General features: G+C 36.7%; 1 protein-coding gene across 1 annotated transcript in view; it reads right to left on the bottom strand.

Moving 5' to 3' along the window:
- SCAMP1 (secretory carrier membrane protein 1) overlaps nt 1-24101 on the bottom strand; it is a 101922-nt gene that overhangs the window by 13738 nt on the left and 64083 nt on the right. Inside the window, exons 7-8 of the mRNA XM_039247438.1 lie at nt 9297-9398; nt 6032-6149 (exon numbers count right to left, since the gene is read on the bottom strand). Of these exons, the coding sequence (XP_039103369.1) occupies nt 6032-6149; nt 9297-9398 (220 nt within the window). The remainder of the gene's footprint in view (nt 1-6031; nt 6150-9296; nt 9399-24101) is intronic.

Consider the following 24101-nt stretch of genomic DNA (forward strand, 5'->3'; position numbering starts at 1 on the left):
TTGGGAAGCAGTCATATTTCTTTTCAACGCCTGACATACAATAAGCACAACTCTACAACTTTTCCTTTAACGCACTGCATCTTAAAGAACTTTAAGTGTTCCTGGGGAAAAAGCTGCAGGTCAAAGACTTAAGAGAACTACACACAGCAAGTCAGTTAAACAGCAGCTGTAGAATAAACACTACCTCCACACTCCGACCATATTAATCATCTGCGCCACACACCCCACCATGACCAATGGCTAAAATTCCCTCCACATTCTTTCTTCGGCAGATTTCTAAGTGTTGGTAGTGTTCTCTCGTCCTACTCCATACCCACTTTCTAGGATTCATTTGCATCAAGAAGTCAATACTTTCCAAGTCTAGAAACCCAGCCTAGAGCTCTTTCCTTTGCATCCAATTTATACATTCAAAAGCCTACCATGTATTTATACTTTGATGCCCCATCATTTAAAATTCTCTGGATTTAAAGCTGAAAACCACTTGATGCCCATATATCTTTTTGTATAATGTATTTTTATTTATTTTAAGTGGGAGCCATACCCAATGTGGGGTTTGAACTCACAACATTGAGATTAAAAATGACATGTTCCACAGACTGAGCCAGCCAGGCACCCCGATGCCCATCTATCTGTTCTTCCCGTACACTCTTCCTGAATGACCCACCATCTAAAAACCTGTGTGTCGTTCTTGAGCCTTCACTCATCCTCCACTTCTGGGGCCAGGTCCAATCAGTCACTACCTGCTCATATTCCCTTGAGTACCATTACTTCACACTGCTGCTTCCGTAGTTCTGCCACCATTACTATCTGGCTTCCTATCTTGTCTCCCCATCTTCATTTCTCCAAGTACCATATCCCCACCCCTACAAACGTCAAGTCTATTTGAGAATAGTCTTTCTAAAGCTCAATTTCATCAATCCTGTTACTTTTCTCTTTAAAACACTTCTATGGCTCACCACCACTCTGTGGAAAAGATCCAAACTTATCAAGTTTTCCTAGTTTACAAGACCCTGCAAAATATAACAAACTTAATGTGTGTAGTCTCATCTTTTCCTGTCCTCCAACAACAACACCCCACATTTCTTCCTGCCCAATTCATGTACCAAGTTAATATCCCATCCATTCTGAGCTACTTTTAGTCCCCTGACTATGCCATGCTATTTCTTGCAACTATATATGAAAATGGTATCCCTGCTACCTACTTAGGCTCTCCCTTCTCCCTAATCTTTTACTTAGATAACTCTTGCTCATCATATTTCAGCCAAGGAAATACTTTAAAAGACCCCACTACTTCAAAAGATCTCCAAAACTTAGATATCTCTCCTCTGTGATCCCTGGACTTGCCCCCAAAATAGCCACTAAATCACTGGATTGTGATACCCACTCACTTGCTTATCCTCCACACCAAAACGTGAGCTCCTTGAGCTCATACAAAGTACAGCACTTGGCACATAACACATGATCAAAGAATGGTTGTTTAATCAATGAAATGAACCTGCAACATACCCCAAAGCCCTTTATAGTATTTCCTGTGTTTTAAACTTACTACATTTCTAGTTTTATAAAGCACCTGCAATGATACATATGGAATAATCAAGGAAATGTCCAAAGGCCTGTTGTGACGGTCAGGTTTTCCGGCTAGGCTAGTCTTCAGTTATTAATAAAACCCTCATCTAGATGTTGCTGTGAAGGCATTTTGGGCATGTGATTATTAATCAGAGGTCTTTAACAGAAGGAGAATGTTCTGAGTTATCTGGTAGGACTGATCTAATCAGTTGAAAGGCCTTAAGAAAAGAACTGAGGTTTCTCGGAGAAAGAAGAAATCCCACCTGGGACTGGAGCTTCAGGTTCTGCTTGAGACTTTCCAACCCTTCCAGTCTGCCTGCCCTATGGATTTCAGACTAACACAGCCAGCTTCCACAACCACATAAGCAAATTCCTTTCAATCAATCTCTTCATTCTTTTCTGCTTCTCTGACAGAACACTGATTGATACAGGCACCTACTAAACAAAAGTAGACGCTAAACCACACCACCCTGCATATAAACTGATAAAGGAGTCAAGAAGACCAGAAAAAGTTGTTATTTTAGTTGAGGAATCCCTGTGCTGGGCAGCTTATGTTCACTGTTTCACTTAATCCTCACCCCAACCTTATGGAAGTAGTTATTATTCCCATTCCTTCCTTCATTCAACAAATACTCTGAGTGCCTACCACATATCAATCACTGACAGTCACTGTTTCAGATGTGATCAATAAAACCTGAAAGCACAGAGACTAGGGCTCTGCTCCTGAGGAGCTTAGAGTACAGGTGATGACACGGAAATGGAACAGTTAGAGAAGCCTGCCTCAGCTCACATAGCTTTAAGTCAAGGCACCAGAATTTCACCGAGTTGTATGGTTCCAAAGCTCTTCCTCCTCTCATTTAATTCCAAGGCTAGAAGCCATATTCACCCTGGGGGAATTTTAAAAAGCTGGGTACCAGAATATGAGCATTATAAGGTATGTAAAGTGGCTTGTACCCAGATGCCATAGTGAGTAACACCTACAGTAAGTTCCCAAGAAACTTAAGAACAACACAATCCTTAAAATATGAGTAATGAGAAAGATTCTGTGAAAAAGGCATGAATATTTGAGCTAGATCTTGAAGGAAAGTAGTAGGTCTTCAACTGGCAGAGAAGAGTAAGAAACCCAGGAGGTTAAATAGCATAGAATGAACAAAAACGGTGACAAAGGAACGTATGTCATATATATAAAGAAACTCAGAAATACAGCTCGACTAGAGAAGAAAGTGTGGATCCAGGAGTGGTAAAAGGTCACTACTAGCCGTACTTCCCACAACCACCAAAATCCCATTCCCCAATCCAAGTCCACTTCAAAATTCTTCAGAGTGCTGGGTTTGTTTGTTTGTTTGTTTTTTAGATTAACATAGTAACTACACACAAAATGGACTGAAGGAAGTTGGGGGAAGTGAGGGTGTGGCGACCTGCAAAACATTTCTGGGCTAGCTGAAGCTTAGAATGAAAAGGAAGAAAAAGATAAAAGAGATACTAAGAAAGTATCTAGGATTGTGACTATAAAAGTAATGAAAGCATTGACAAAAGCACTCAAAGTGTTGACATAAATTTAAATGGAATCATAGGAGAAAATACTTAGCATCACCCAATTTATAGTAGGTACTTAATAAATGTTCTTTTTTAAAAAACAGCTTTACTGAGATAAAATTTGAATACACAATTCACCCTTTTAAAGGGTAGAAAGTAATGGTTTTTAGTACTTATAGTGTTGTGAATAAATCATCTATAAATCTAATTTTAGAAATTTTCATCAAGCTAACAAGAACTTTCATAACTATCAGCAATCCTTCTCCACCCTACCCCTAGCCACAGGCAACCACAAACCTACTTTCCATCTCTATAGATTTGCCAAATTATAGATTTGTCTATTTTGGACACTTCATGTAAATGAAATCATATAATATGTGGTCTTAAATTTTTCTTGAATATGAATCAGAGCTTCTGGAAGAAGAGCTAGTTCTGAGAAGAAACCGATGAGTTTATAATGCATTGACTATGACATGATGATACCAATCAATAGGAGATCTAAAGAGTCACCTGAGGAAGAAACTAAATTTTTATGCACAGTATTGTGTCTTCTAAATCCAAGATTCTATGTCACCCAGAATAGACAAGAGAAAGGACCCCTAAAATGGGAGAGACTGAAATTTACAAGGACAATGATTATATAGCACAAAGAGCAGAGAGCTGATTGCATTTAAGAAGACATGTACTTAGGAGCTGGACAAAGGAATGAAGGAGAAAGAATAGCTCAAAGACAGGAGAATCAGAACACAAACACAGGCTGAGGAAGAAGGGCCACCTGTAATATAGAGAGCTGCAGAGTTCAAGGAAAAAGATAACTGCCAAAAGGATACACAATTTAGTAACTTTGGAAAGCTGAGTTTCGATAGTATGTATGTATAATTCCGAAAAGAAGTAAAAGCTTTTAATAGAGAAAATGAGTAGCAAATATGGACAGAAAGAACACAGCCTAGTCTTCAGAGTTTTGAGGAGGATAAAAGGCAAATTTACAAAGTGCAAAGTGTTTCTTTTAACATTTTTTATCTTATTATTATTATTATTTTTGAGAAACAGAGAGAGACAGAGCACGAGTAGGGGAGAGGCAGGGACAGAGGGAGACACAGAATCCAAAGCAGGCTCCTGGCTCTGAGCTGTCAGCACAGAGCCCAACGTAGGGCTCCAAACCGTGAATGCAAGATTGTGCCCTGAGAGCGTGAAGTGTTCTTAAATATAAGTTACAGTTATTTCTGTCTTCCTTGTACATATTCTCAAGATACCAGACAGTAAAAAATTAGGAAAAATCTGTTCTGAGGAATAATCTTAAAGTGAGACCCCCCCAAAAAAAAGTTCTTTATCATATTAAAACATAGGTATTATTCCCAGGGTCTCTATATCATGTACAATCTACATGTTTGGACACACATAGAATATCAAAAATATATAAGACAATAAAACCTTATATACGCATATAAAAACTTTGATTTCTTTATGTAATGATTTTTTTTAAGGCCATGAAAACAGTCATGGGAATTTTATAGAAAGAAGTGTAACTCAGATAATTGGGCAGTCACTAAAAATAAAATTCATGCTATAACCCAGCCCAAACCCATCATCAGCTTACTTTATATTCCTAATTTCATGTCTTTGAATTTCAAATACAAACAAAATGCACATTCCACACTTTTTATTTCTATTTATCAATTAGGCAAGTATGTTTTATATTCAAAAAAAGAAATTAGAGGGGCAATTGGGTGGCTCAGTCGGTTATGCATCCGACTTCGGCTCAGGTCACGATCTCATGGTTCCTGAGTTTGAGCCCTGCCTCCAGCTCTGTGCTAACATCTCAGAGCCTATAACCTGCTTGGGATTCTGTGTCTCCCTCTCTCTCTGTCTCTCCTGCACTCACACTCTGTGTCTCTCTCTCAAACATATATAAAACATAATTTTTTTTTTCAGAATTAGAATATGTATTTAATTTCAAATTTAAAAAGATTTTTTTTGGGGGCGCCTGGGTGGCTCAGTCGGTTAAGCATCCGACTTCGGCAGGTCATGATCTCATGGTTCGTGGGTTCGAGCCCCACATCGGACTCTGTGCTGACAGCTAGCTCAGAGCCTGGAGCCTGTTTCAGATTCTGTGTCTTCCTCTCTCTCTGACCCTCCCCTACTCACACTGTCTGTCTGTCTGTCTCTCTCTCTCTCAGAAATAAATAAAACATTAAAAAATTTTTTAAAAAAGGATTTTTTGCTGTTTATTCAATTTTGAGAGACGAAGAGAGAGCACAAGCAGGTGTGAGAGAGAGAGGGAGACAAAGAATCCCAACCAGACTCCAGGCTCTGAATTAGCTGTCAGCATAGAGCCTGACACAACATTTGAACCCACAAGATCATGACCTGAACTGAAGTCAGATGTGTAACCAACTGAGTCATCCAGGTACCCCAATTCCAAATTTTTTAAATGAGGCTGACTTTTCATGAAAGAAGCCTTGAGTTAACAGGATTTTAAAATATTATCCCCTTTTTACAGGAAGTTAAAATTATGAGGAAATTTAACTATGCATAATTTCTAATTGTAAAAAGTAGTTCTCAGAGAGCACACTTGTAACAAGAAGAACAATAAAATGGCTTGACATTATACTGAATTAATAAGAACAAAATGGGAGAGGTGCCTGGTGGCTCAGTCGTTAAGCATCCAACTTCAGCTTAGGTCATGATCTCACGGTTTGTGCACTCAAGTCCTGCGTGGAGCTCTGTGCTGACAGCTAGAGCTGAGACACTGCTTCGGATCGTGTCTCCCTCTCTGCCCCTCCCCAGTTCACTTACTCACTGTCTTTCTCTCTTTCTCTCTCTCTCTCTCAAAATCAAATAAACATTAAAAACAAAAAGCAAAATAGTAAAATGAGAACTGGCACACAAGAGTAACTACAAAAATTTACAGATGTAAAATGTCACTTACCTTTTTAAACATAACTAGCGAGATGACCGCTGATGCTGTGAAAAGTGCTGCTATGATGATCATCATAATTCCAACAGGAATACTTTGGTTGAGACCAGTAAGGGATGAAATCCAACCACTAAGAAGTAATTTAAAAAAAAAAAAAAGTGTAATTAGACAAATAATGCATGCTTTTTAAAAAATAAGGACCAACACATATCCAGCACTTATTAGCCACACAATACTCAAATTCTTCATGTTAACTCATTTAATTCTCACAACAATCCCTTAGATGCTATTTATTAAAAAAGCATTAAATTTTTTTTAACGTTTATTTATTTTTGAGAGACAGAGCATGAGTGTGGGAGAAGCAGAGAGAGAGGGAGACACAGAATCCAAAGCAGGCTCCAGGCTCTGAGCTGTCAGAACAGAGCCCAACTCAGGGCTTGAACTCACGAAATATAATATCATGACCTAAGTTAAAGTCAGATACTTAACTGACTGAGCCACCCAGGCACCCCAAAGACTGATTCTGTTTTAAATCCCTATTATACACATAAACAACTGAGTCAGAGATATTCAGTAAATTTCTCAGTCATATAGCTAATATATGGCATGTATGAATTCAGACGAGATCGGACACGTTCAGGATGGTATGGCTGTAGACCATAGTATGAATTCAAATCTAATAGCAACACCAGAGCACAGTGTGTACCACCAGATTTGACTTTTTAAGTACAGGCATTCATTGTTACTTGAAGGTCATTTTAAGTTCCCCTTTGTTATGGAAGAAAATATTTGCAAACCATATATCCAACCAATGATTAGCATGCAGAATATATGAAGAACTTTCAGAGCTCAACAGAAAAAAAAATTCAGTTAGAAAATGGGCAAAAGACATGAAAAGATGTTTCACCAAGAGGATATAAAGAGGCAAAAAATCACAGGAAAAGATGTTCAACACCTCCAAGTCACTGGAGAAATACAACTTAAAACCTCAGTGAGATATCATTATCCATCTATCCTAACAGCTAAAATTTTTAAAAATGACAACACCAAATGCTGGCTAGAATATGGAAGGTGAGTAACTCATACACTGTTGGGGGCAATGTAAAATGGTACAGTCATCCTGAAAAACAGTTTGTTACTTTCTTAAAAAATCACTAAACATGGAAATTCCATATGAACCAACAATTATATTGTTGGATATTTACCAGAGAAATGAAAACATGTTCACATAAAACCTGTTCACAAATGTTTATAGAGGTTTTATTTATAATAGCCTTAAATGAGAAAAGTTGAGTCCTTCAACTGGTGAATGGATAAACAAACTGGTACAACCACCATTTTACTGAGGAATGAAAAAGAATGAACTACTGCTATTGATACACACAATGACCAAGATGAATCTCCAGAGAACAATGATGAGTACAAAAAGACAGAAGTTACATATCCTATGATTGCATTTATATAACGTTTGTTTGCTTGCTTGTCTGTTTGTTTAAGTAGGCTTCATGCCTAGCATGAAACCCAATGCAGGGCTTGAACTCACAAACTCGAGATCGAGACGTAAGCTGATATCAAGAGTCAGGCACCTAAACTAACTGAGCCACCTAAGTGCTCCCATTTATGTAACATTCCTAAAATGAAAAAATAACAGAAATGAACAACAGATTCGTGATTGCTAGGGTTACTAAGGGGATGAGGGCAAGAGGGAAATCAATGTGGTATAAAAGGGTAACATGAGGGATACTCTGGTGATGGAAATGTTATCTCTACTTATCACTGTCAAGATCCTGGTTTTGAAATTATACCATGGCTTTGCAAGATGTTATCCTTGGGGAAAACTGGGTATAGAGTTTTATTTCTATACCTGTGTGAATCTGCAATTATCTCAAAATAAACAGTTAAAATTTTTAAAAAACTGCTGAATCACATGAGGTTGATCTTAAAACAGGTCACTCTGTATGTCCCCTTGCTACCAGTCTCCTGTGCTAGTTAGCCACTACACATTCTGTTATGCTCAATTTTAACACTTTCTTCTAAATTTGTGCTGAAAAAAAGAAATTATTTCAATTTCATAATAAAAAAAACTTGTGCTGTTAACATAAACAGTTTATTTCTTAAACATTTAAGAGCATTTTCTTTCCCTCATATGCCAAAGACTAAACACACTATTAGAAATGATAATGAATGCTATGTTTTTTAAGAACTGATTTAAGGTATCTATATAAATTCTCTGCATGCATACATGCCCATTAGAAGACCCACAAAGCTACTGCTATTTGTCTGATTGTCAGTCTCTATTCTAATTCAGTAGTAGCGCACTGAATTTAAGTCCTCAATACACTCTAGCTACATGGTGATGTTAGGTTATGTGTACAGTGCAGCAAAGTTGCCTTGTATATGCTGTTCTTTATAAGAATTCAACTGTATGCAACTCAATTATAATAGAAGAGAGGGAGGGATGATTTTAGAGATGTGTACTCTTCCACCCACTTTTTCATTCAAGGAATATTTGTTCCAAAGTGTATGAACAGAGATACAAATCTGATGTTATCTCCTAGCTTGAGTCCAAATAGTTTTAGTTTCTGAGGGTCTCCCAGAGTGAGCATTGCAGTGAAACCATTTTTCAAAGACAAGTGTTCACAGGCATGTGTTTGTATGATAACATGTGTTTGCATACCTAAAATAGTGCTTTACACATAATAGCTAATCTTTTCCTTTAAATCCTATAAGTTCTTTCCTCTCCCTTCCACAATCCTTGGCCCAGCTCTAACCACTCCTCAGTTTTTTGACTCTTCCTTTTAATGCCTGTTATATAACATTTCCTTTAAACTACATACAATATGTTTTTAAAAATGGCAACGTATGGGTGTCTGAGTGGCTCATAAGCTTAAGCATCAAGCTCTTGGTTTTAGCTCAGGTCATGATCTAACAGTCTGCGGGTTTGAGCCCCACATCAGACTCGGCACTAACAGTGTGGAGCCTACTTGGAGTTCTCCCTCCTTCTCTCACTGCCCTTCCCCTGCTCAGTCTCCAAATAAATAAACTTTTTTTAAAAAAAGTCTATTTCTTGGGAGGAAAAAAAAGATGGCAACCTAATTTTCAAATAGAATGGTCTGTCCAAAGGTTATGCCTTAGACATTTTTTAAATTGCATTGTTTTACTATTTTTTACTTTTGACAACCTGGCTTTTCTGTGTTAACTATTTTTAGGAAACCACCAATTATGTAAAGGTTACTTAAACAGATTAAAACTAGAGTTATTAAAGTAAATGACTTACCAGTTACCCCAATTATGAAATCCTGCAGCTTGGAGTACATGAACAGCAAACTGACAAATATAGACGAAGAAGAATACAAAGAATCTGAATGAACTGTCACTCCTTTGAAAGAAAAAAAAAAGTGGGGGGAAGAGAAAGAAAAGGAAAATGTCATTCTTCTTAGTACTTTTATATTCACATGAAGAAAGATATATAAACATTAATAAAAATATTTTTAAAAATACCACTGGCAACCCCTTAAGGCTATCATAATTATCTATGTGAACCCTTCTTCCAATACTCAAGGACATGGGAAGTGCATCCTCATTTTCTGTCCTTTCAATTTTCAACTGTATCACAAACATCATGGAAAAAAAAAACCCTGTTTTCTTTAAAATTATTAGTTTCAATCAGTTATAATTAATATACAATAAACAGCAACTATTTTAAATAAACATTCTGATAAGGTCTGACATATGTATATACCCACAAATCTACTTCAACAAAATAATGAGCATTTCCCAAAAGACTCCTTGTGCACCTGGATAATCCCTTCGTCTTCATTTCACCCACTGCCTACTATCACTACAGAGTTCATATTTTAGAATTTCATATAAATGGGATCATACAGTATATACTTTTTTTGTCTACTTTCTTTTACCTAGCTCAATTATTTTGAGATTCATTTGTGTTGTTGCATGTATCGAGTTCATTCCTTTTCACTGAGTAGTAGTCCACTGTACAGATAGACCAGTCTGTTGATTCATTCATCTACTGATTGACTTTTACGTTATTTCTAGTTTTTTTACTATGACAAATTAAGCTTCTATGAATACTCATGTATAAATATTATAAATCTTCACATGAACATAAATTTCCTTTTCTCCTGGATGAGTACCTAAAAGTAGAACGGGTAGATCACCTAAATAGTACATGTTTTACTTTTTAAGGAACTGCCAAACTGTTTTCCAGAGGGGTTATTCCATTTTACAATCACAGTGGCACTCTCGAAGTATTCCAGTTCTTCCACATCTTAGCAACACTTGGTAAGGTCAATCGTTTAAATTTTAGCCATTCTTGTAAGTATATGATGCTATCTCATTTAGTTTTAATTTGCATTTTCCTAATAGCTAATGTTGTTGAGCACTTTTTTTATCTGCTTTTTGCCATCCATTTATCTTCTGTGGTGAACTGTTCAAATCTTTTTCCAAGGTTTTAATTGCTTTTTCCTCTTACTGTTGGGTTTTATGAGTTTGGATATACCATTTACTTATCAGATAAATGTTTGGCAGGATTTTCTCCTTCTCTGCCTTGTCTTTTAATTCTTTGTAGGTGGTTTTCATTTTATTTTTTGTAGGTTGTTTTTAAAGAGCAGAAGTTTTGTCTCTTTATGGACTCTGATTTATGAATTTGTGGATCTTGATTTTTATTGTTTTATCTAAGAAATCTTTAACAAAGCCAAGAACACAAGGTTTTCTTTTCCTGTTTTTCTCTGAAAGTTTTATACTTTCAGTATTGCATTTAAGCCTAAGTTCCCTTTTGAATTCATTTTTTAAAATATGGAATGAGGTATGGATTAAAGTGTTTTTCTTATTTATACACCATTTCTTTAAAAGACTATCATTTCAGCACTACATCATCATTGTATCTTTTTTTAAAAAATCAGCAATCTATATATGGGTGGGTTTATTTCTGGACACTTCAGTCCTACTGTCCTACCTGCCTTCCTTTAGGTTGGTATCACAGTATTATGATTATGGCAGTTTTCCATTAACTCTTCAAATTAAATGATGTTAGCTCTCTGAATTTCTTGCCCTTTTTCCAACTTGTTTTGGTCAGTCTAGGCTTTTACATTTCTATATACCTTTCAGAATCACCTTGTTCAATTCCATAAAGACAACTTGCTGGGATTTTTATCAGAACTGCATGGCATCTACAGATCCATATCACAGTAACATCAAACCTTCCAAACTATTAACAAGGTATACTTTTCCTCTTAGATTTTCTATAGAGATGAACAGGTAATCTGCACATTGATTGTTTTACTTCTTCCTTCCTAATCTAGATGCCCTTTCTTTCTTTTTCTTGCCTGTTTATACTGGCCAGAATTTCCACCGCAATGCTTTATGGAAGTGTTGAGAATGAACATCTTTATCCTGTTCTTGACCTTAGGTAGAAAGATACTAAAGACGGTGTTATCTGTTAACAATTTTTCATAGATGCCCTTTATCAGGTTGAGAAAGTTCTCTTTTAATCTAAGTTTATTGAATGTTTTTATCATGAGTAACTGAGTATTGAATTTTGTCACATGCTTCTTCTACATCAATTAAGATAAGCTTATGATTTCTATTTTAATTCATAATATGGTAAATTATGCTAATTAATTTTGTAACATTAACGAAACATGAATACCTGGAAACCCTCCACCCACTTGATCATGATATGCTATCCTTTTAAAGTATTATTGTATTTGATTTGTTGGGTAAGATTCTCAACTGTTGCAAATTTACTCCATTTTCTTTTTATCACAGTGACCATTCCAATCCCTAAACACATTATTTCAAGGACCTTAACATTTCAACTTACTCAGTACCAGCATAAAATTTTGTTTCATCAGAGACAAAACCAGAAGCACAGAAATAAGCCTCAACTTCCTGCTCCATACAATGACTTTCCAAGTTTATATATGCCACCAACCGCCCTTATTGCTTATCTGTGAGGAGGCAGGATCACTCATTTTGAAATTAACACTTCCATAAAAATATTTAGTCCATCATTCTACTTCTTCTGGATCACTCTATGTCAGTAGATACTTATCTTCTTCCCTAACTTGTCCTCACTTTTTCATCCAGGATCTTTACAGTATATAAACACACAGTTTTCATCTTCAAATAGCCCTCCTTTAGCCTGGTCTTCCCTGCTAAACTTCCACCTCCTTGACCTCCCTAATTCTCACCAATAATAAGTCTTGATTTTCTCTACAGACCCCCTTACCAAATTCCCTTCTGAATCCACTGAAACATGGCCTCTCCTCACGTATTCCTCCAGAGGTACTTCAAGGTCATGACCAACCTATGAATTTCCGACCAACTTTCTCAAGCCTCTGTTTTTTTAATGGCATCTGACCTAAAGATCTTTCTTAAACACTTTGCCCTTGGTTTCTATAATATTACGCACTTCTACTTCTGTCTCTTCTTTAACCTAGATTGTTTCTCAGTATCTTATTTCAAGATCCACCTCCATGTCATATTGTAAAACTGTCTTTATAGGAAAGCATCCTAGGTGATGCTTATATCTTCCAATGTTTGAACCACCGACTATAGGATGAAGTCCAAATAATGTAACCCGGCATATCTATCTCTTCATAAAATAAAGTGGAGAAACATAGCTTGCTATCTCAATGCTTTTATTTATATTGTGTCTAAAAAGCCCAATACAGTCCTCTTTTCTGTCTGGCAAATAGGTACTCAGCTTTTAAGATGAGTCACTAAGTCAACTCCCCATTCAAATAGAGGACAATTAAGCTCTACCCCTTAGAGAGAGTAGAGTAGAATCCATATTAATCCATATTACAAATTCTGTTAAGAAATATCCGTCCTTTCAGCTCTATTTGTTTATATCAGTATGGACTCATGGATATTATTTTATTCTTTAGGTTAAAATTAAACACTATCATTTTGTTGCTAAAATTGTTCCAGCTTTAGCCTTTCAGAATCTGTTTGCTTAAACACTTTTGTCTGCTCATGTTGTATTTTCCCTGTTCTAGAATCAATCATTTCTCCAAAGCACAAAAAAAGCAGATTTTAGAAGTTTATCAACAATGATCTAAATCAAATGGTTCCACCTTTCACAGTAATTCTATCAGTAATATATTACCAAGGTTGGTATTACTTCATAACTATAAAACTTAGAAAACTTAGCCAACAAAAAACAAATAAGCCTCACAACCGACAAGTTCACAACATAAAAATGCTATTTTGGGGGCATCTGGGTGGCTCAGTCAGTTAGGCATCTGACTCTTGGTATCTCACAGTTTGTGAGAATAAGCCCCCTGTCAGAAGCTCTGCACGGACAGCATGGAGCCTGCTTGGGATTCTCTCTCCCTCCCTCTCTGGCCCTCCCCTGCTTGTGTGCACATGTTCTCTCTCTCTCTCTCTCTCTCTCTCTCTCTTTCCCCCCCTCCCTCCCTCTGCAAACTTTAAAAAAAGCTATTTTTGAAATCTCTATCAAAATAACACTACCATTTTTCACAGAGCTAGAACAATTCTAAAATTTTAAGATATTGGAAGACTCTGAATAGCCAAAGTAATTTTTTTTTAAATGTTTTATTTATTTCTAGGAGAGAGAGAGAGAGACAGCGTGAGCAGGAGAGGGTCAGAGAGAGAGGAAGTCACAGACTGAAACAGGCTCCAGGCTCTGAGCTGGCAGTCAGCACAGAGCCCGACGCGGGGCTCGAACCCACGAACCGCGAGATCATGACCTAAGCGAAAGTCGGACGCTCAACCGACTAAGCCACCCAGGCGCCCCTGAATAGCCAAAGTAATGTTGAAAAAGAAAAGCAAAGTGGGAAGCATCACAATTCTGAACTTCAAGCTATATTACAAAATTATAATGATCAAGACAGTATGGTACTGGCACAATACAGACACAGAGATCAAAGGAACAGAATAGAGAACCCAGAAAGGAACCACAAATGTATGGCCAACTTATCTGTGACAAAGCAGAAAAGAATATCCAATGAAATAAAGACAGTCTCTTCAACAAATGATGCTGGGAAAACTGGACAGTGACATGCAGAAAAATGAACTTGGGCAACTTTCTTACACCATACACAAAAATAAACTCAAAATAGATGAAAGACCTAAACATAAGACAGGAAGCCATCAAAATCCTCAAGAAGAAAGAAGGCAAAAAAACCTCTTTGACCTCAGCCACACCAACTTCTTACTCAACATGTCTCAAGAGTCCAGGGAAAGAAAGGCAAAAATGAATTATTGAGACCTCATCAAAATAAGAAGCTTCTGCACAGCGAAGGACACAATCAGCAAAACTAAAAAGCAACTGACAGAATGAGAGAAGTTATTTGCAAATGACATATCAGATAAAGGGTCAGTATCCAAAATCTATAAAGAACTTATCACACTCAACACCCAAAAAACAAATCCAGTGAAGAAATAGGCAAAAGACATGAATAGACACTTCTTCAAAGAAGACATCCAGACGGCCAACCGACATGAAAAAATGCTCAACATCACTCATCTTCAGGGAAATACAAATCAAAATCACAATCAAATACCACTCCACACCTATCAGAATGGGTAACATTAACAACTCAGGCAACAACAGATGTTGGTGAGGATACAGAGAAAGAGGATCACTTTTGCACTGCTGGTGGGAATGCAAACTGGTGCAATCACTCTGGAAAATAGTATGAAGGTTCCTCAAAAATTAAAAACAACTACCCGACAACCCAGCCAATTATACTACAAGGTATTTATCCAAGGGATACAGGTGTGCTGTTTCGAAGGAGCACATGCACCTACCTCAATGTTTATACCAGCGCTATCAACAATACCCAAAGTATGGAAAGAGCCCAAATGTCTATAGAGAGATGAACAGATAAAAAAGATGTGCTGTACATGTCCAATGGAGTATAACTCAGCAATCAAAAAGAATGAAATCTTGCCATTTGCAACAACGTGGATGGAACTAGAGGGTACTATGCTAAGCGAAACTAGAGAAAGACAAGTATCATATGACTTCACTCATATGAGGAATTTAAGATACTAAATGGATAAACCTAAAGGAAGGGAAGCAAAAATAATATAAAAACAGGGAGGGGGCCAAAACATCAGACACTCTTAAATATAGAGAACAAACAGAGAGTTGTTTGGAGGGGTTGTGGGAAGGGGGATAGGTTAAATGGGTAAGAGGCATTAAGGAATCATTGTTGCACTATATGCTCCTGAAATCACTGTTGCACTATATGCTAACAAGCTTGGATGTAAATTTAAAAATTAATTTTTAAAAAGGTACAAGATACAGTTATAAAGAAGGGAAAGTAAAGGAGTACTGGAAAAAAAAAAGATAAAAAGTTTCTGCACAGCAAAGGAAACAATAAAACTAAAAGGCAACCTTCGGAATGGGAGAAGATACTTGCAAATGACATTGGATGAGGGCTAGCATCCAAAATCTAAAAAGAGCTTATCGAACTCACTCTTTCAAAAATAAATAATAGTTTAAAAATGGGCAGAAGACATGAACAGACATTTCTCTAAAGAAGACATCCAGATGGCTAACAGATATATGAAAAAATGTTCAACATCACTCATCAGAGAAATACAAATCAAAACCACAAGATTACCACCTCACACCTGTCAAATGGCTAAAATTAACAACACAGGAAACAAAAGATGTTGGAGAGGATGCAGAGAAAGGGGAACCCTATTATACTGTTGGTGGGAATGCAAACTGGGGCATCCACTCTGGAAAACAGTATGGAGGTTCCTCAAAAAAGTTAAAAATAGAACCACACTCTGACCCATCATTTGCACTACTACGTATTTTTCCAAAGGATACAAAAGCACTGATTCAAAGGGGGATATCCACCCCAATGTTTACAGAAGCACTATCAACAATAGCCAAATTATGGAAAGAGCCCAAGTGTCCACTGACTGATGAATGGATGAAGAAAATGGATAAAGAAAAACATACACACATACTGGAATGTTATTCAGCCGTTAAAAAAAATGATATCTTGCCATTTGAAACAATGTGGATGGAACTAGAGTATATTAGCCCAAGCGAAGTAAGTCAGAGAAAGACAAACTCTTTATGATTTCACTCATCGGTGGAATTTAAGAAACAAAACAGATGAACATAGGGGAAGGGAAGGAAAAATACAACAAAAACAGAGAAGAAGGCAAACCATAGGAGACTTTTAACTATAGAGAACAAAATGAAGGTTGCTGGAGGGGTTTTGGGGAGGGGGGATAGGCTAAAGGGGAGATGGACATTAAGGAGGGCACTTGTTGGGAAGAGCACTGGGTATTACATGTAAGTGATGAATCACTAAATTCTACTCTTGAAACCAATACTACACTATATGTTAACTAACATGAATTTAAATAAAATCTTGGAAGAAAAACAAGGAAAAAGAAAAAGGAAAAATGCTATTTTTATTAACGCCAAATAGAAATCCCATGTATGCCTCATTTCTCCAGGCTAATACCAGGTAAACAAATATTACTTTTTTTTAACTTTTTTTTTTTTTTTTGAGAGACAGAGCACAAATGGGGGAGGGGCAGAGAGAGGAGACACAAAATCTGAAGCAGGCTCCAGCCTCTAAGCTTTCAGCACAGAGCCCGATGCAGAGCTCGAACCCACAAACCGTGAGATCATGACCTGAGCCGAAGTCAGACACTTAACCGACTGAGCCACCCAGGCACCCCTTCATGGTTTTTTAAATATTTTAAACATTTTTAAACATCTTTAAAACATTTATTATATATGTATATATATATATGTAATATATAAGTATATTATATATACTTCATTATCTGTGTACCAAGAAATCATATTATCAAAATGGTTAAAATTACACATGGACTATATACTCTGAATAAGGGCTTCCTATATAATGTCTAAAGGCTTCACAACAGCAATTTCAGTTACCTAAAATATATCCTACAAGCTGAAACTATCTAATAATAACCTCTAGTTAAGAGGAATATATATATATATATATTCTATATATATAATATACAGAATATATTTTAAAGTCCTGCAAAAGAAATTCTACTAATAAGCAAATATTTCTAAAATATCACTTTCAAATACAAACAGAGGAATGTTAAAATTGGTTCATCTTTGTCTTTTATACATATAGTTAGCACACATAAATATACAGTTAGCACACTAAATTGACCAAATAGAAATCTTAAAGGCTCTCAAACCCATTTTCTCTACTTTTACTCTTTAAACAGGCTAAGTGTCTTTCTCAATATATCTTGTTTGCTTTATATGATGAACCAACTTTTCTGTTTCTGGACAAGACGACAGTAAATTTCATTTCACTCTTCACCTACCATGCAAACGATTATTTTAAAACACTTCAAATTTCTCTGAGATACAAACTCCATGTACCAGCACTTATCTATCTGAACTCTTACCTCCAAAAACGCACAAAAGTGCTTTCTCTGTATAATCTATTCAAATTATTACAAATGCAAGGTTAGTCCAATTCAAATTTTAAAAATGATGCCTCCTTTTTAACTATACAAGCAGTCACTGACAATATAGGTCTTTATATCAAAATGAGATACGAGCATGTGAATCTGACTCTACTGTGAAAAGAATTTTACAGTATGGGGTTATATTCCCTGCCAAACGCCTAAAAATTATTAAAAACTTAGACACAAAAAAGTGAGCTAATCACAATGTTAAAAAGTATTTTAGGTATAAATAACTTCCTATATACCAAATAGTAGAAAATTCTAAGTGTAAATTAACAAACTTGAACAATACAATCATCACATGAATATCAAGTTCATTTGAGATGTTTGAGTGAAAAGCCTGCTAAGGCTAAAGAAATCTGAAAGTGCCACAAGACACCCAGATAGAGGGCTGTACTTGAGCCAAAATCAGAAAAAGCCCATGAGGGAAAACAACATCAGGGGTGCAGAAGGACTTCTGTTGGTACCCAGAACCAAAAGGGGTGGGTCTGGTATATATGAAAAGGTTATGAAACAAAATGTTTAAATAACAAAGCTTGTATATAGTCAGTTTAAGCCAAAAAAGATAGAGCACAAGTATAGTTAGTTAGAAAACCACTATTAACTGATTTAAGCTAATTGGTTTGAAATTGTAATTTGCCTCAGTTTACCATAAGGTATTTATGGTATGTATTTCTTCATAATAAATGCATCTACATAATCTATTTCATCAGAATAAATAAATAAATAAATACATACATACATACATACATAAAAGCTTTCAACTACTTGCCATCTGAGCTCTTCCAGATTAAAATCTATTGGGAAACTGAATCTCAAATAAACTAGTTGGTTTTGGTTTAATGTCTTAAAATAATATACTGCCAAGTTACAACACATCTTTTAATAAAAAGATTCTCCCCAAAATTTTTATATTTTCAGAAAACATTTATATAATCTTATAAATTATAAGAAAATTATAAATTTTTAGAAAACATTTATATAATCTTATAAAGTTTTTTCATATTACATATCAGTTATCAGAGATATTAACTAGTTTGGGGAGGCAGAGCAGACAAGATATATCATTATTTCAAAACAGCTAACGGAAATTTTACATTTAACCATGATAAGGCAGCACAACCTAACTAAAATACCAAATGTTTTACCTTCAGTAACTTGGCATAATAATTAAGAGCATGTAGCTTTAGCGACAGACTTAGGCTTCAATCCAGAATCTCCCAAAGTTGTATAGTTTCAAGAAAATCAAAGCCTAAGTCTGAGATTTTCTATTTACAAAATGGGAATAAAGATGGAATGTACTTTTAAATGGATGAAATGAATGTAAAGGGCTTAACAGGGAATACAGAGGCACATTCTAAGTAATCAATAATGTTACTTGTTGGTACCTCTACTACACTAGTACAAAACTGCACTAAAATTGTTTTGTTCACAGAATATTGTGCTTACACAAGTGATATCTGGCCTCTGATAAGATTTTGAGCATTTCTGGGACATGCTGGGTAACTTCATTACTACTAAGAGAAAAAAGTAACATATGAGATTCCTGCTGATGTCATGACATTAGAGTAAAACAGAATCTACAAAGTACATCTACTTTCCTTGTCTTAATTACTGTTACTTTGGGATGCAACACTCTCTAAACTAAGCCCACTTTTCCTCTAATAATTCTGTGCTGAAATCAATTCTTTCTCTATGAACAGGTGGTCCACAGATAAGCTCAAAAGGAAACAGCACAAACCCAAACTGCATATGAAATTTTACATATATGTATTAAAAAAAAAAAAGAACTGGGAATTTTTATATTCATAATGGAGTCTGTGACATAAAAACCATTAAAAAACCACTCACTAGATTAGTCTAAATGAAAAAGCATAACACTGGGATGAAAGAGACACTACATCCCTACACTCTGTCTTCCTCCTGTCTATGCTCTGCCAAAAGCAGAAGAGAATGAAAAGTTCACATGGAATAAAACTTTTTTTACTGATTTATTTTTAGAAAGAGTGTGTGTGCGTGCGTGTAGGTGTGAGAGACAGAGACAGAGAGCACGTGCAGTGAAGGGATAGAGAGAGAGAGAGGGATAAAAAGAAAACGAAGCAGGCGCTGCACTGTCTCAGAATAGAGCCCAACACAGGGCTGGATTTCATAAACCACAAAATCATGACCCAAACCAAAATCAAGAGTCCAACGTTTAACCTGAGTTAACCTGAGTTCAAAGTCTATATCCTTTACACTTATTTGAGTCTTTATTTTGTAATAATAGCTAATATTGATTGACAATTATGTGTCAGTGACCACAGTAAACACATAAATTATCCATTTAATGTTTACAATACCCACTGTGACGTAGGCAACAATACTGACTCCCTTTTGGGTCACCTGGGTGGCTCAGTCAGTCAGGCGTCTGACTTCAGCTCATGTCATGTTCTCACAGTTTGTGGGTTCGAGTCCCACATCAGGCTCTGTACGGACAGCTCAGAGCCTGGAGCCTGTTTCAGATTCTGTCCCTCTCTCCCCTTTCTGCCCCTCCTCAGCTCATGCTCTCTCTCAAAAATAAACAGTTAAAAAAATTTTTTTTAATAGGACTCCCTTTTACTGATGAATAAACAGATTTAGAGAGGTTAAGTAATCCAAATACAGAGCTGATAACAGAAATGCTGAGACATATCTGTCTATCTCTAAGCTATTATTTCAATTCCATTTTGCCCTAGAAAGCCAATTATCAATCAACAGGATGCTACTGTCTAAATTAAATTAACTTCAAATGCTCACCATAGTGTTTTCTATATAAGGCAAGATTACATATTTTCATTTTTAATAGTTTCAGTTCTCTAAAATACTCTCTTTTTTTAAAAACAGTCAAGGAGAACACAAAGGACAAAACACTATTTTGTAGCAAATCAGAACATAAGGACTGAAATTTGCTAAATTTACTAAAACTTTTACTTGATTAAACAAAAACTTTCCTAACAAATGAAATCTCTCATCTGAGTTGCCATTCAATTTAGAAAGCATAAGCAGCTAAAATCAGCCAGTACTCAACCATTAAACAATTTTTTTTTTAAATGTTTATTTATTCTGAGGGACACCTGGCTGGCTCAAATAGTTACAAGTCCAATTTTGGCTCAGGTCATGATCTCATGGTTTGTGAGATCGAGCTCTCCATTGGGCCGTGTACTGATAACACAGAGCCTGCTTGGGATTCTCTCTCCCCCCCACCCTCTCTGTCTGCCCTCCTCTGCTCATGCTCTTTCACTCTCTCAAAGTAAACAAACTTAAAAAAAATTGTTTAAGTGTTTATTTATTTTGAGAGATAGCACAAGTGAGGTATAGGGGCAGAGGGATAGAGAGAGAGAATCTCAAGCAGGCTCCATGCTCAGCACAGAACCCAATGAGGAGCTTGATTCCACGGCCCTGGATTAATAACCTAAGCTGAAATCAACAGTTGGATGCTCAACCAACTGAGCCACCCAGGCACCCCTACACCTACTACTACTCTTAATTACACCAAATATAAATGTTTCTTACCTGTTTTTGCCATTCAAGGAAAAATGCTACTCAGGCTATTTGTACTTTCTGTTAATATCAGATGCATGCAAAATAACCAGCTAAAAGAACAAAGAATCTAGAACTGATCAAAAGATATTTTAGAAACCTTTGTCTCATCTACCTTAAATTATTTCCATATTTACAAAAAACCTCAACTATTGTAAAATGCAAGGGATTTTAAAACTCTGCAGCTAATACCACCTTCTCCACCTCAGCTGGTATATAACAAAAGTACACTTGAAAGGACATTTGGACCTTGAACAAGGTAGGTTGGAACTGCATAGGTCTACTTATACACGCATTTTTTTCAAGAAACCTTTTGGAATTTTTTTCTTAAGATTTGACACAATTTGAAAACAAGGAGTCTAGAAATATCAAAGAAAAAGTTATGTCACTATTGTAACAACTATATACAGATACTTGTCTATTTTATCATTCACAACCATAAAAATATATAAATTATAAAAATTATCTCGGGGCACCTGGGTGGCTCAGTTGGTTAAGCGACTGACTTCGGCTCAGGTTGTGATCTCACAGTTCGATTCGTGGGTTTAAGCCCCACAATGGGCTTGCTGCTGTCAGCACAGAGTCTGCTTTGGATCATGTGTCCCCCTCTCTCTCTCTGCGACCCCATTCTCTCTCTCTCTCTGTCTCATAAATAACTAAACATTAAAAAAAATTTTAAGTTATAGTTATGTATATAAACATTTTGTACATTTTGTACATGGTACCATTCACAGTCAAGAGACACATAAAGAGATATAATGATGCAGTATTAGATCATAAATGCATAAAAATGTAATACATTCAGAACTACCATACTAATTTCATAGCCACCTCCTGCAGCTGTTGTGGTGAACTCAATTATTGCCAGTATCTGCTTAAAACACCATGTGACATTAATATTCCTGTGTAAGCAGTTCCTCTCTAGTAAATTGCAGAGCACAGTAAAAAGTGATCTCTCACAGTTTTTGCTTATTTTTCATCATGTTTAATACATTAGAGTAAACCCTGAATAATACCAGGGAACCCACACAAACTTCCTCTAGTGATGCTGGAAGCGCTCCCAAGAACAGAGAAAAGTCACAGCATTACAGGAAAAAGTTGAATAGCCCGATATGTACCATAGGCTGAGGTCTGCAGCTACAACTGCCCACCACTTCAGGATAAATGAATCCAGTACATGGACCATTCCAATAAAAGGAAATTCACGAAGAATTTTTTGCTGCAAAATACCTTTTAATCTTGTAATGGAAATGCAGCATTTATGAGGGAGCCAAGATTGCTATAATAAAAGCTTATCTACTGACTCCAGTTATCATTCAAGAAGAAGTGTAGTCATTACGTGAAAGCTTAAAGCAAAAGGAAAGTAAAAGATCTAAAGCTGGAGAATTAAATGGTAGAAAAGGATGGTTTGATAATTTTAGAAAAAGGTTTGGCTTAAAAAATGTCAAGATAACAGGAGAAAGTAGCTTCTGCCAATGAAGAGACAGCAGAGGAGTTCGCAGATATCATTAAGAAAATCATTGACAAGGGGCGCCCAGGTGGCTTAGTCGGTTAAGCGTCCGACTTTCGCTCAGGTCATGATCTCGCGGTTCGTGGGTTCGAGCCCCGCGTCGGGCTCTGTGCTGACTGCCAGCTCAGAGCCTGGAGCCTATTTCAGAGTCTGTAACTCCCTCTCTCTCTGACCCTCCCCTGCTCACGCTGTCTCTCTCTCCTAGTCCTAGAAATAAATAAAAATATTAAAAAAAAAAAAAAAAAAGAAAATCATTGACAAAAGATATTTGCCCAAATGAGTGTTTAAGGCAGATGAAAGTGCCCCCAATCAAGTTAAAAAAAAAAAAAAGCCACAAAGGTCATTTATTAGTAAGGAAGAGAAGTGAGCACCAGGATTTAAGGCAGGAAGGGACAGGCTAACTCAACTGTTTTGTGCAAATATAGTCAGTTTTATAATCAGGACTGCCCTTATCTTTTAAGCTTCTAACCTCCAATCCTTGAAGGGACAAGATAAACACCAACCACCAGTCCTTTGACTATACACCAAGAAGGCCTGGACAACCCTTTTTCTGAATTGATTTTAGTGATGTTTTGTCCCTGAAGTACGTACCTTGCCAGAAGGGACTGCCTATTAAAGTTCCTCTGATATTGGACAACATCCCTGGGCACCCAGATTCCTATGACCTAAACACCAAAGGCGCTGAGGTGGTCTATTTGCCCCCAAATACAATGTCACTAATTCAGCCTCTAGATCAGGGAATCATAAGGACCTTAAAGGCTGATTATACATAGTACTCTATCAAAGTATTATTGATGCAATGCAGAAAAGCCCCAAAAGACAGATGATAGATCATCAATAAAGTCTGCAAGATTTACACTGCTGAAGGTGCCACTGTTGTACAGAAAATACCATGAGAGCTATCAGGCTTGAAACAACAAATTCCTGCTGGAGAAGACTGTGTAGATGTTGGACATGACTTCTCAGGACTTATGACAGAGCCAATCAAGGAAATCATGCAAGAGACTGTGATAATGGCACGAAGGATGGAGGGAAGGACAAGGATGGAGGGGAGGAGAGGGAAGGGGGGAGGGGAGGGGGAAGGGAGGGGAGGAAGAAAGAGGAGAAGGAAGGGAGGAAGCGAGGAAGGGAGGGAAGGAGGAAAGAAAGGAAAAGAGAGAAAGAGAGAAAAAGAGAGAAAGAAAGAGAGAGGAAGGAAGGAAGGAAGGAAGGAAGGAAGGAAGGAAGGAAGGAAGGAAGGAAGGAAGGAAGGAAAGAAAGAAAGAAAGAAAGAAAGAAAGAAAGNAGGAAGGAAGGAAGGAAGGAAGGAAGGAAGGAAGGAAGGAAGGAAGGAAGGAAGGAAGGAAAGAAAGAAAGAAAGAAAGAAAGAAAGAAAGAAAGAAAGAAAGAAAGAAAGAAAGAAAGAAAGAAAGAAAGAAAGAAAGGTAAAATAGGGAGGCAGGGAGGGAGGGGAATGATTTCAAAACATGGATTATGGATCCTGGAGAAATTTAAGAGTTGACAGATACCACACCAGAGGAATTA

This window comes from Hyaena hyaena, unplaced genomic scaffold (assembly GCF_003009895.1).
Source record: "Hyaena hyaena isolate Hyena2069 unplaced genomic scaffold, ASM300989v1 scaffold_299, whole genome shotgun sequence".
In the NCBI taxonomy this organism is placed as follows: Eukaryota; Metazoa; Chordata; class Mammalia; order Carnivora; family Hyaenidae; genus Hyaena; species Hyaena hyaena.